Source organism: Serinus canaria, chromosome 4, assembly GCF_022539315.1.
Source record: "Serinus canaria isolate serCan28SL12 chromosome 4, serCan2020, whole genome shotgun sequence".
NCBI lineage: Eukaryota > Metazoa > Chordata > Aves > Passeriformes > Fringillidae > Serinus > Serinus canaria.
Window position 1 is genome coordinate 61845367 of NC_066317.1, and position 14435 is coordinate 61859801.

Sequence of the window (14435 nt, forward strand, 5' to 3'; positions counted from 1 at the left end):
AAATCCCCCCTGAATGTCAAAACAGACATCTTACTCTCAACAGCTGTCTGGGTCTTTTGTTCTTATTTACCCCTAAAATTTTGTAGGTCAAACTTAACTATGCAGGAAATGTCAGGAATACCTAAAGTGTTTTCAAAAGAATGGACCGAGTTAATTCTACTTTTAACCACCTTTAAGCAAGAGGAGCTTTTTATATGCCAATAAATTAGAATTTGGTTATATTGCTGGATTATAGTATAAATTTTCCTAGACTAAGTCCTATGTGTCTATTATTAACAGAATGTAACACAACTCCATAGGTTGTCATCAGATCTTTACCCTTTGCTCTATTCTGATATTTGCTTTCCATTCATTAAGAATAGCCCCAAGCAAAATTAGAATGAGATTCACTAAATAAACAAACAAGTTATGAGCTCCATGACACATGGCTGCATGAACAACACAAAAGACTAGAAGGGCTAAAGAGAACATTTTATAAATTGTCAGTCCAAATATAAATCACATCAGGGAAAAAAACTTATTATCTTAAAGTATCAGATAAAAGACCACCCCAATAACCAGCAATTTCAGGGAAATAAAACTTCAATAACAGACAAAAAAGGAAATTAAATTAGTATATAGGCATTGAAGAATTGCTGCCACTTCACCAGCGCCAAGCATACTAGAAAACTTCAGTATAAAATCTTAGACATGCAGTAGGGTTTTGCACATCACTTTCCTTGTGACTCAGGCCCTAATTTTGACATATGTTTGACTTCTGCATGTCTCTAGCCAATTCTGAGTTGCATATGAATTTTTTTTAAATTTTACTCAAAGAAACAGAGCTGATCTTGACTAGAATGACTGCATCCCCATCACTTTCCAAACATATGCCCTGTCATATCCAACAGGATACTCACATTTCACTTAAGAAATTTATACACTTTTGACAGCTTGACAAAGGGCTGTGTGATTCAAACAAAAAGGATAATATAAAGTGGATCACAAACCACAACACCTACTTGAGTAAATTAGGTATAACCAGCAAGCTGTAAACTAATCTCTCTAGGAAAAACACATTCTGGCCCACACTCTTTTGTCATTCTCAATTTATGTCATATCTAAGTCTCTCCCAGTTCTGCTTAAATCTATTCAAGACAACATTGTTAGAGGCATCTTCATAACTTGATTTGTCACTCCACCACATTTGCATCTCTTCGGATCTTACCTATCAAGAATTCTTCAGCCCAAGAAACATGAACACACCCTGGCTTCAAGATCAGAGGCCATCTAGGAGATTACAACACTAATCACACAACCTGACAGATATGAAGGCTTCTGCTGGTGACTCACTTGCAGTCTTGCCCCATCTGCCCTTCCCAGGAGATGCCAAAGTCAGAGAACATTGTATTAGGATAAAAAAATTCTGAGTGCAATGTATTCAGGAATTATCTGAAATTCAGCTTTTTCTTTGAGCTGACTTCTCCTCCCTGAACAGTAGAGAGAGTCTACAGGAACAGGATCTTTGCATTCCATGCAGCATAAGCAAGCAGGACATAGACACAGCCTAGCAGAGGACATTCAGGTCTCAAGCACAGTGATCAAGCACTATGTGGCTTGATAATTCAGCAGAATCCTCCCTGTTGCCACTCAGGGCAAAAAAAAAAAAAAAGATTCTTCAAATATTTCTGGACATAAGGAGTACATCTGGACCATTTTGTTCTTTTATCACCTTTGTCAAGAGTTACTTAAACTCCTAGGAGGCTCTACAAGCCTTTGACTTCAATGGAAACAAAGAAAGTAAAATGTGTGCATGTGAGCTGGCTGCTTAACTCGAAGGATTTTTTCTGCAAATAACTATCAGTCATCTGGAAATCCTAAAACCAAATGTGATGACCTTTATATAACCAGTGCAAAGAGTGCCCATGTGCATGTGGATACAAATCCAACAGAAAAACACAATAACCTCTTTGCAGATTCTGTTATTCATATGAGCCCCTTAATTGCTGACTGACTCTCACAAGAAACATTTTCTTTCTAGTTTTGGTAGGTAGAACTAGATTGCAAGGGAAGGAAGAAGTCTGAGGGCTCTTGCAAAAAACATCAAGTGAGATGAATGAGTAGGTAGGGCTTAACTAAGCATACATAAAAGCAAGTGATTACATTTCTTTTCTCCTTTCTTGAGAAAACTGAGAAATTCACTACTGGAAATTACATATCTCAGTCATGTGTTGGAACTGGTTTGGTGCACAGGCATTTAGAAGCCAAGGAATGTGTGGTATGCACAGTGTAATACCATGCAGCTGTCCACCAGACTGAAGGGCTCACTCAGCTCTCTCCACGGGCTGTGAGACTTGGTGAAAAGCAGCCTCCAACCACTTGCACAAGACTGAAACACTCAGCCAGTCCTCTGTGCAGCCAGCAGTAAAGCATTGTACAGTCCCTCAGACTTTCAGAACAAGTTGCCAATTCCATAAAACTTCCAAGTACTACTTAATCTTGCCAATGTTGATTTTAACTCATCATATTAAAAAAGCAAACCCATGGGCAAACACACTTTAAAAATGGACAATAGCCAAAAAATTACTTCAATCTCTGTAGTGTGTGTGAAAGTAGGGAGGAAGAGTCAGTTCTTTCCCATTAATTACTACTCCTAACAGGCAATACTAGAGCCTGAAGCCTTTTAGCTGCAGGACAGGCAGGAACCATGGCAGCGCATTCCAGGGCAATCAGCATGTACATCCCAACCCTTGAGCAGCCCCTTTCAGTGGGGATCTCACACTGCTCTTCTCTGTGGGGAAAATGACAGAGTATTCCTATTATTGCCCACTAAGATATGGGCATGACAACCAAAAAAAGATAAATAGAGAGTTGGTTGCCTGCAGTAGGCCTAAGTAGGAGACAGCACAGAATATCTGCATATAAACAGAAGTTTCAATCTATGCAACCCAGGATTTTTCAAAAAATTCCAGATCTTGCCCCAGTTTAACCACCCCTACAACTTCTCAATTTCAAATACATGCAGAAGGGAAAACAAGAAAGTACCAAATATTATCAAAGCACCAAAAGGATCACAGAAATATTCTTGCTTATCCCACAATTAGCATTTGTTCTTTCAAAGGGCACTAAGGGTCCCACAAGTTCCCTTCTTCAAGGAGATGCTGTCAGAAAATATGGAGCAGCTTTAAACCAGGCTCTGGCAGCTAATCCTGAAGCACTTGAACATTGGAGAGCCTGAATTCTCATGGTGTTAATGTGCCCTTTTATTACCCTACTTGAATTTTTTCACACTGACCTCCAAGTGAAGACTCTCCTGGTCATTTAAACTGGTGCATACTAATTGAGCTTGGAACTTGGGAAAGTGAGAGGCTCCTTTATTCCAGCCTGTTCCTCCATGAAAACCTCTCCATTGACTGCTAGGCCAAGACACCAGCGTTTTTGCAAACGGTGTGTGACTAAGCTTCAGCTACAGAGAGAACAAAATTTTGGCCCAGAAAATAACTTATTTGCAGCTTTCAGAAGCAAAGAAAATTATTTTTTAAATCTCTGGCAGTACAATTGTGATGTTAAGAGTAAGAGGAGTCCAGAATGTAAATGCTCTTCTTCCTATTTGTGAATAAGCTTGTGTGAACCATCTTGAAAAAGCACCTAGATTTAATATTTAAAATCTCAGCATTATCTCAGATGGTTTCCCTCTTCCTGGATTGAGTACCAAAGCCTTTGGAGTTGAATTAAACCTGTACTAAGCAACTGAATATAAAGTGTTTTATATTTATAAAAACTTTTGTGAGGAAGCAAGAAACAGAAAGCTAAAACAAATTCATATCCTCTTAGTCCTCAGTTCTACCACAGATATATCCAAAAAAAGTTCTGCTTCAGTTTGTGGCTTCATGTCTTTTATTATGGAGGGGCAATCAAACCACAAGATTATTGGTTCCTTTTAATTAGGTATTTATTACAGTGATATTTAAACCTTAAATTCACTAATCCTCTGCATTCAGAGCTCCACAGGATGAATGTGAGCAAAGATATAACCTGTAGGAAAGTAACATTACTAATAGAGTCTGCATAATATTATATTACACTTACATGACAGGTTAATGGAGAGTGCTTTTGTTTAGGAATTCAAACAACTTCTGTAATAACATATCAATTTTTTTTCCTGAACACTACTTGTTTGCCTCAAGAATTCCAGAGGACTGAGGTAAAAGCTATCTGAAGAAAGATGGTCTTTCTCTTTACCAACACACTTTTGTCAAGAATAACCAGAGTTATATTTTTCTTTAGGTTCTATTTTCAAAAAGCCTTTTCTTATAGTGGCAATAATAAATCAAGTGTTTAGACTAAACACATATTTAAACGTTGTTATGCCTGCGGATATGTTTGACTGCTTAGTTAAGGGCAACAACTCCTTTAACAAGATCAGCTTGAACTTGTAAAGAGTTTCCAACTGTGGCAGGCTATTTTGTACCAAACTGACTATGCTGTTCTTCTCTCTGAATGCACACATGCAGGGGAAAGACAAATAACCTTTCATGGCAAATGAAAGGTCTCAGCTACCAATACACACATTTCTTAAGAATGATCCACAAGGTTGTGGGACCTTTTCCAAAGCACTTTTCTAATTATGTTCACTTGTAACCTTAAAAAAATATAATTCCATATTTTTAAAAGCATGCACACAGGAGAGCTACTGATGACCTCTTGTTTCTCACCAGAAACTAGCCTAAGTTTAAGGGAGGGAATAAAAAGAAAAAACACCATGGATAATTCAGGTTACAGCTCTTCATTTCACAGAATCATTGAGGCTGGAAGAGATCTTGACATAATCAAGTCCAGCCTTTGACTGGACAGCACCATGTCAACTAAGTGCCATGTCCAGTCACTTCTTAAACACCTTCAGGGATGCTGATTTCACCACCTCTCCAGGCATCTCATATCAATACTTGACAACCCTTCCTGAGCAGAAATTCCTCTCAAAGCCCAACCTAAACCTCCTCTGGCACAGCCTGAGGCCACTTCCTCTCATTATGTCCCCTGTTGTCTGGGAGAAGAGACCAATCCCCACTGGGCCACACCCTCCATCAGGTCAGAAAGAGGTCAGGAATTTGGGTTTCCACTCCATAGAAGTAGAGTAAGCAGAATTTACATGCAGAGCAACAGTATGCAAGTCCCAGGAAGAATATATTTGGATTTGGATCAACTCTGAAATCTTCTAATTTTTCAGTTTGTTTATCGAAAGTATGCAAGTCAAACAACTTCACATCCAAATTGGCAATCTGCATATCCATCTGTGCTCACAGGCCATCAATTCAGCATGGCTCCAAACTCTGCTTATGAAATTAAAACCTCATTAATAAAAACCTAATTATATGTTATTATACCTTTGCATTTATTAACTATCCTTGTCAGATCTCTTATATATTTTATCTGAAGTGAGGATTTGAGAAGTCCTAAAGAGAGAGATTTATCTCCATATAAAGGTGTATCTTAGCTACTAGGCTATGGAAACTAGCTTCAGCCTGCTTGCTTTCATTTTGACCCCAAATATTACATGGCTCCACCCCATAGTTACAAAGCTGCTAATAGAGAAGGGACCAGAGAGCTGTTCTAACTTTAAGGAGCAAAAAGTCCTCTATGGGATTTAGAAATTACTATCTACAAAATGAAAACATTTATGCTACCTGGAATATCAAAGCTCCATATCACTTTCCCCTCAGCAAACAACAAAATAATTAATCATAATTTAATAATCTGAACATTAGGCCATTTTACCTTATCTCTTGCATAACACAGGCCATAAAATTTCATCACCTTATTTTTGCTCTGTATTCAATAGCAGTTTTTGACTAAAAATCTTCTGGAGAGCCACAGGGCAATTTCTAGCCAGTACTGCACACAGTCACATTTCTCCTGAACAGCAGGGTTGAAGCCTGCAGAAATCTACTCAGAACAGACCCTCTGATAAGAGGCTGCCTGTTTGACAAAGTAGCACAGCTGGTTCTGCAGTCTCCACTTGGAATGAGAGTGCATTTACATTTCTGCAAAAGGCATTGAGCAACATTTGGAGGACAGGTTCCATTTGTACTTACAGAAGCCGCACCTGGTGCCCCCTTCAAAGATGAATCCGTTGGGGACAGCCCCGTAGCGCCGCAGATCCGAGAGCTTCCACTGCCCCATGACACTGGGAGGAAGGTCTTTCACCAGGACAAGGATGTCATTGCAGAAATGCAGGGTAGCAGGCCCACTCTCTAGTTTTGTGCCAGGAGCTACAAAGACTTGAAATCTATGAACTATCAAATAAGGAAAAAATATATTACTACAGAAAATACAAGTGTTATGTAAGTCATTCTGCTCAGCTGTGGTACTTGGACCAAACCCTGCCCACACCACGAGACTGGCATAAAAATCTACCTGGAGCCCAGACAGCCACATGTAAGTAGCTGTAAGGCCATTACTCTCTATTATGCCACTTTAGGATTAGAAAAAACCACCATAGCTTGGCCTAATGCTACAAATTATTAAAGTTGCAATGCTACATTAATTTATCCTAAATCTTCCAGGCTAATCCCTATCTCAGATTAGTCAATCATCCAGGCCAGACTTCACTTACCTCTTCAATCCTTGCATCATTACATGGGTTGCTCTCTCCTCCTCTAACCTGTGTCTCTCCTTTCCTGCATGCATGCAATAAAAATAAAATGGTGCTCAAGGAGCCCAAAAGCCAAGGCTCAAAGAACTAAACAAATCTCTGTATCACTGACTCATCTGCAACCTTTAATAAACCGCTTCACTTCCTCCCCAGCAGTAAAATGAGGGAAATTACATTTTTCCACCTTTCATGAGTTGGTAATGGTAGATGCCAAGACATTTTAAATTACTAGGAAACTAAGTGATTTGTAATTAACAAACATTTTTAGATGTCAGTTAATTTTTTCGTATTTCACTCCCTGAATTTTAAAAGAGTGGAGAAAGAAAAAGAAACATCTATCTCATTCAAGTTTACAAAATCCAGGTTCAAATCCCAATTCCAGTATCATCTGTATTGCAGTATCCTTACCTAAAGTAGTTATTCTAGGCTGGTCTCCCATTTTCTCTTCCAGGGCTATTGCATTCTGAATAATAAGTTATTGGGATCACTTCAAGGGCTCAAATCTCAGTGTTTCAAAGGGAACAATTTAAGTGAGCAAGCATATAATTCTCAAACAATTGTTTTGACCTCCACTACTGCTCTAGTTTCTTTTATATTGTGATTAGACACAAAAAAACCCAACCAACAAACAAAATAACAACAAAAAACCCACAACAAATTTAAAAAAAACAAACAACATCTGTCTTGGTAGAGAGAAGCATCAAGACTCTTATATTTCCAGAAGGACGTTTCTGGTGGTGTTTATCAAGAAGCAACATAGATTTACTTTTTGGTTATGCATCAAAGATCACACAAACAGCTCCCCACCTATGAAATCTACTGGGTAACTTCCAGGTACTCTCAGTTCTTGCATCAACTCTTCCCTGTTTCTTGCCCAGGCCTCTTCAAGCATCACAAATTTCATCTGGGTCTGAGTCTTGCTTCTCATCTAACTGCTTGCTGTATTCTTAGTCACGATCTCAGCTGTAAGCCAACTCCTCATCTATGACATGCATTTGCAAAGTTCCCTGAGGCTCCAGCAGAATTAGCCACAAAGTCATTCGAGTGAAATGTGCAAGGAGACAGAGATAGATCTAACTAACCACAGCTCTGCTTACAGCTCTGCCAGCAGCACTGCTAGGGAGCAAATCAATAGCCACACCATGTCCCCTTTTGGGCACGCAGTTGTTACGCAACCTGCTTAAACATCAGCTATCAAAAAGACGGCAAAACCATTGTGATCAATAATGCTCAGAAATCAGTCTTTAATGCCATTTGTACTCCTCTGCCTGGAATTTTTCTGGTAATTAAACCATGGGAGAAGCAGCATCAGGACTCGTTCTGCTCCATAATTGAGGAATGAAGCCCACTCTTCACAGGATCAGTTGCAAGTTACAACAGCTGCTGAAAACAAAGAGCTCCAGCCCAAGTTCTAGACCACTGTCAAAATACAGCATACCCAACTCTGAACAAAGCCAAAGTAAAAGGAAAAGCATATTTGAAAATAAACCTTTTTCCATACACTGCTCTCTTGGTAAATTGGAATTTTTTTCAAAATTCTTCCCAGCCTCTGACTTCTCTTACTCTATAAAAAAAAAATTGTGAAGACACAGAGCTGAGTATATCCCTGAACAAAAGGTACTACTGAAATCCATCACTTCCTTCAGCCCATCTTTTCCTTTTCAAGCTATGCACTGACCTGCAGTACGCTAACTTCACAAAATGAGTTGTGAGCACAAGCACATTCCAGGAATCACATCCACCTCATCTGCTAAAAACTGAGAGAAAACACTGGGAACTCCAGTGTGAACGCCTCCATTCTGTCGTCTTCATTCAAGAACAGCGTCAGCTCCTTTCACTTTTTTTTTTGCTTCCCAGACTCTGAGGTCATCTCTCCCTAGCCTATTTTTATCATCCAGCCACTTTTTTTTCAAGGCACACAAAGGCACCCTTACTACACTTTAAGAAAAAATACCAGTCACCATCTTCTCTTCATCTACATCTTCTCTCTTTTCTATTCCTCTGTACTCAAACTAGACTCCCTTTGAGTGCATTCTCCTAATTGAGCATAAACTAAAAGACAAAATTCCGTAAAAATTTTCAATGTTTTGGTTTAATCCCCTGCCCCTAAGATTTTTTGCAATAAACTTTATACAAATTATTGCCAGTTCAACCAATTACACTTGTTTTATTTCTGCATTTCTTCACTTCCACATACACAATCTCCCCCACTTCACAGGACTTGATGGCTGCACATGTCATAATCCAGAAGGCTCTATTCCTACCTCATTCACAGCTTTCCTTGAGAAAACCTGCTTTTCCATGTCCTCCAATCCCAACCATAACCCTCACACCCAGACTGAGATTACTCCAGCACTATATCAGTGCAAGATCATAAAAAACAGACCTAGTCTGTTTTATTCAAATACTCCTTCAGCTTTTAGGACAAGCCTATGCTATATATAGATCCCAAACCTAGTTCAAACAAACAAACAAACAAAAAAACAGCACTGGAAGACTGCAGAGCTGTATCATCAAAGTGCACCAACCACTCCAGCTACTCATGCTTGTATTGTTCAGCAACCCCTCTAACCTTTCCTGTTATGCAAGGCTTCATATTTGATAGCCCTGAGAGGTACATCCACACATCTCACTTCTTATAGTTCTACATATTTTTACTGTAAAATTCCCAGGCCATCTTTCTACATATGTACTGCAAAGGAACGAGCCCACAAACCCAACAGATGGCAGAGCATATGTAACAAATGATAAAGATTGCTAATGTGTGTCTCCCACACACCTACCCTCCTTCCCTAGTTATGACTAAACAAACATAAGACAGATACTATGGATTACCAACATTATCACTCTTTGTTCACCACAGTTCATTTTAGAGCTGCTAACCAAGAAAATAAAATAGGAGCAAAGAGAAAGGTGAAGTTAGCTGGAAAGAATGTGTCTGATGACACTCCTTAGGGCAAAAAGTCTCTTTCTGAAATGGCACACTAGCAGCAATAAGAATTATCAATGTAACATCCAGCAGGCAGCTCAGCAAACTGGGCATGAACTGGCAAAGTTACACTCAGGACTTGGCATCTCTTAATTCAGGCTCCTCCTGATTCCTTTTGCCAGAATCCCTGAGTCAACTGTAGGACCAGAAGCAGAAGTTTGATCACTTTGTTTCAAAGCTACACACCATTAGTTTAAAAATCAAAAACCCAAGTAAAGAGGTGTCATAATTATCCATCAGTACTGGGTGGTACTGTAGTCAAAACCTATTGAAAGGGATACCTGCTTTAACATTTAAGGGGGAAAAGAGTTTGTCCACTCTCAAATGAGTGGCAATCTTGTCCTGAACTGTACTGCTTTATTTGCATTTTAGCTTCACGTTTCTTTGGCTTTTCATCCAGAGGGGGGGAAAAAACAAACCAGTGTGAGAAGACAAAGGTTACCTTCCCCCAGACTGTAGCGTATTCGCACATCCCAGGCGTACATGGTTTCCTTGTTCTCAAATCCCAGCATCACAACCTGGGACAGACAGATGATGGCGAGCGTGTGATTCAGGCCCTCATAGGAGAGCCCAGGATCCAGGCCACAGATGTCTTCTAAGGTCATGCTGCTCCTCTCCTTATGCCCTTTTGCTCGTTCAGATTTATCCTTGTACACCAGCATGAGCAAACAGTCTAAAAGGAGCAAAACTGTCAGAGATGATGATGCAGAGCACAGACCATAACAAATTTCTCAGCACTCTGCTGCAATACAAAGGAGCTTTAGACAACTGCAGGATCAGCTTGATCAAGTCAATGTAAAACTCTGACTTCTTTTCACAGCCCACCCCCAGGTAGTTTATAGTCCTCATTTTCAGGAAGCAAACACTGAAGGTGTGTTTTAAGGGTTAAACTGCAGGCTCAAAAATAAGGAGGTCAGTAATAAATCTTCCCCATTTTATTCAAAGTCCAGTGGCATTTCAGATCCTCTCCTGAGGCTGGTGGGGACTGATTCATTAATTCAAAGTATTAGGAGCTATGTTAGGATAGCTGTTCGCATTACAGACTCTAAAGACCGAGAGGCTATTGTTGTCTGTATTATCATTAGAACATTCTGAACCACAAATGAAATTCTTACAGTAGCTCACAGATTACCCAACCACCAAATGGCAAGCAGACTGCACTGCGAGATTGCTCCTGTCAGCTCAGGTTTCCCAGTTAAATGCTACACAGCAGCCATTGCTAAAAATCATTATGTGCCACACCTTCTTTTATTTATTTATTTTTTAGTGTTTGCTTGTGTCACCAGTTGTTATTGACCCCTTGCCAGAGGTGTTTATTACACAGTAACCATGCAATGGAAGAAACCAGTTCAAGTGCCGTGGCCCCATGGGGAAAGCAAGCATTTCACAAGCAAGCCCAAAAGGAAAGGGGAGTCACCTCTCCCACCTTTTGCATTTATGACAAAAGCAGCCCTCCTTCCCCCACATTCATTTCCTACCACACAGCACTCAGATGTAGATGAAACTAATGGTCAATATCAAAGCTGCAATGGTCAATATCAAAGCTGCAACATCCACAGCTTAAGCCGAGCTACAAACCACAAAAGACAAAGACCCCCATGCACCATTTTATAAATACTGGGGCTGGTGCTCCCAGCCCCACTAAGGCGCCCTGCAGCTCTCAGCTGAGCAAGGGACTGGCAAAATCTCCATCCACATAGATGAAAAATGACTGAAAGACTGAACTGTCTGCTAACTAATGCAGAGCTTTGCATGGATTCCCAATTGTCTTTGTGCACCTGTTGGCAAAAACAGCTGCAACCGTGGTATTTAAACATTCTGCAATACAGTTGTGTGTTTGAAGAACAGCTATGGTTTACATACCAAGAAAAGCAAATCACCAGGGGCTTTTTTAGTGAACCTGGCTAATTTTGCTAGAATAAAAATAGCATTTTTGAGGAATAAGCTACATTATCAGTCAGGCTCCACCATCTACAGCCTTCAAAGCTGGCTTACTCATAATAAAAACTCGGGCCCATGTTCACAGGTCTATGTACTAGCTCTACGATCAACAGATGCCCTTTCACACAGGGAGGTTTCACAGATTTAGATGAGATACAGGTATTTAAAACACTAAAATACTACTGTAACAACTCGGGTAACAAGGAATTACTAAGAAGCCTTCAGTCTTTCTAGCAAGCCTCAAGAAAGGCTGCCATAATCCACTCTGCAGCATTGCAGATTCACGGTTTCCAAGAGTGGGCAACATTTAACCCTGGAAAGATATACTTTTGGGCCCAAATGTTTTCTCTCTTGGGAACAGATGGGGAAACCTGAAGCCTACTTTTCCCTCTGCTGCAGTAAAACATCAGCTCTGTGTAACGTTTTCAGTTTCCCCTTCAGAAGCATGGAAACGATCTTCTTTTTTTCTCTTCCTTAATTCAAAATGTCATTTTATTTTTAAATCGAAGTGATATTTTCTGTCAAAACACTGATCAAAAATAACTACCGAGCTTACAATGTCAGGGTGTCAGAGTTTTTTTTTTTTTTTTTACAGCCAGCAATCACCCTGAAGAAATAAGTTCACCCCCAGAAAATTAAAAAAAAAAAAAAAAAAAAGTGCATTTTGAACCGGCACCAAATCCAATGGCTGTGCCTTGGGAAGTGACTTTTCCCGTTGTTTTTAGAGAGCGCAGGAGCTCGCCCGCAGGCCGGACGCGGCTGCCGGGCAGCGCAGCTCTGGGACGGCCCTGCCCGGGCTCTGCGGGCACTCGCCCCGGGGAGCCGGGCAAGCTGCGGGGCCCTGAGCCCCGTCCCCACCGCCGGGCCCCTCTTACCTGCCACCGGGGAGGGCTTGCGCAGCACCAGCCACCTGCTCTTCCACTGCAACGAGAGGCAAAGGGACAGGGTTAGCCGGGGCCGCGCAGGGGAGAGCGGGCTCTCTCCCCTCAGGGCAAGGGGCGGCGGTCGGGGACCCCCGCGGGCCGAAGGGGCGCAGGGAGCGGGGACCTTTTTTCCGTCTCTCAACTTGACGTGACCCTCCACCACCACGGAATCCGTCATCTTCAGTCATGATTCCGGACAGCTGCGCCGGCTCGCTGCGCCCGCCCCGCGCTCCGGCCGCCCGAGGGGTCACTTCCAAAATAGCTTTATTAGGGCCCCGCGCGGGCGGGCGGCCAGTGCGGCCCGGCCCGGCCCCCGACCTGCCGCCTGGGGAGAGGGGTCTGCGGACCGTCCCAATGACTCTTTGTTCACGTGTTTTACTTCGGGCTTGCGGGGGGATCTTGGATTTTTTTTAATATTATTTTTTTCCCTAGGGTTTCTAAGCGCGAGGCGCGGCCCGCCGCCCCCGGAGCGCCGCGGATCCGCTCCGGGCGCGACCCCCGCCCAGATCCGGCTCCGGACTTTGCCGCTGTCCGCAGGGGCTGCCCCGCGCCCGGCCGGCCGCAAAGCCCGCACCGGATTCTCTCTGTGGAGCGGGGCCCGCCTCTGGCCGGCCAAAACGCCCCCTTCCCGCACCTTCCTTACAATGCCCAATTCTCACTTTTCAAAAGTATAATTACAGCTCTCCTTGGCTCTCAGAAGACTCTGCCAACTACCCCAGATAAAAATACTCTTCTCACTTTTTTTTTCCCCTCTTTGCAATGCAACTGTCATGAGATAACAACCCGCTTATACCAAACCAATAACAGCTACAATTAATAGAATAAGATGTGTTAATGATGTCCTCAGATTTATTTTCCACGAGCAATGGACTAATTAGAGTCCATTATTCCAAAAATACTCCTGCTGCATCTTATTTGATGGTAATTATTTCTTCAGCTTTTTTAAAACAGCACTACAGCACATTTTTCTTTCAGTAGCATAATAGAAGGGGTTTTTTTAGATGTTTGCATTTATTTCCTCCTTTTAAATCGGTCAGTTTGCATGGAATAACATACAATTTAATAAAACCATCTTTTAAGTGTGTTTCATAATGAATTAGGGAAGTGTTTGTTCAACTGCCTTTGCATTCTAATTCAATTTCAATATAGAGTTAGGAAAAATATCAGATAAAATTTCACTAGTACATTTGAGTTTGGTTTTGATTTTAAGCAAGGCAATAATCACTTAAAGGGCGTGAAAAATGTGGAGAATTAGTTTCCCTGGGGTAATACTCAAGAGAAAGGCAGGAGGCAGATGCTGGAGTGCCCCATAGGAGTGTGACTGATGTCAGGGTGTGAGAGGTCAGGACGTCCCATAACCTGGACATCTCCTTGCCACCCCTACTCTGTGCTTGTAATACTGTGCTAGTCACCTCACAGCTGAGGCTCAAATGATTTTCATTTAGTTCCACCAAGCCAATTTGAAAGCCACAAATTAATTTTAATGTAAAATTAGTATCAGCTGGAGATCTGTCATTTATGACCTTTGAGGGCAGAAACCAGACCATTCGGTTGTTTTTTTTAAGTGTGTTATTATTTGTGCTGGTGTTGCTGTGTACTCATACAAGCAGCATAGATTTTGAAAACAGGACAGCTAAAAAAAACTGTACACCAATTGTCAGAAACACCTTTCCTATCAAACAGCCACCTTCTTTACTGCAAGAGAAGACCAAGGGAGCATATACAACATGAAACTGCACAATCAAAACTGTGCACAATGTGGATAGATATTCATTTCAAAGTGACACTGAAGTCACAGAACAGACACAGACATTCAGGATGGCTTCATCTTTGAGTGGAAACCTGTTCCTGATGAATCCCTTCTGAAGAAGAGCAAACAGCTCCTTCCTGCTGATGCAGTACTTGTCTCAGCAGCAGGTACAGTTAGCCCTGCCACATGGTCATATTCATT

General features: G+C 41.4%; 1 protein-coding gene across 2 annotated transcripts in view; it reads right to left on the reverse strand.

The window, feature by feature from the left end:
- Nucleotides 1-12763, reverse strand: part of DOK7 (docking protein 7) — a 59268-nt gene extending 46505 nt beyond the window's left edge. Inside the window, exons 1-4 of one of the 2 annotated variants that reach the window (XM_009099155.4) lie at nucleotides 12609-12763; nucleotides 12437-12482; nucleotides 10063-10293; nucleotides 6072-6272 (exon numbers count right to left, since the gene is read on the reverse strand). In XM_009099155.4, coding sequence (XP_009097403.1) covers nucleotides 6072-6272; nucleotides 10063-10293; nucleotides 12437-12482; nucleotides 12609-12662 — 532 coding nt within the window. In that variant the 5' untranslated portion in view covers nucleotides 12663-12763. Of the gene's footprint in view, nucleotides 1-6071; nucleotides 6273-10062; nucleotides 10294-12436 lie in introns of both variants that reach the window. The other variant, XM_030239262.2, reaches the window with a different exon arrangement.
- Nucleotides 12764-14435: the final 1672 nt, after the last annotated feature.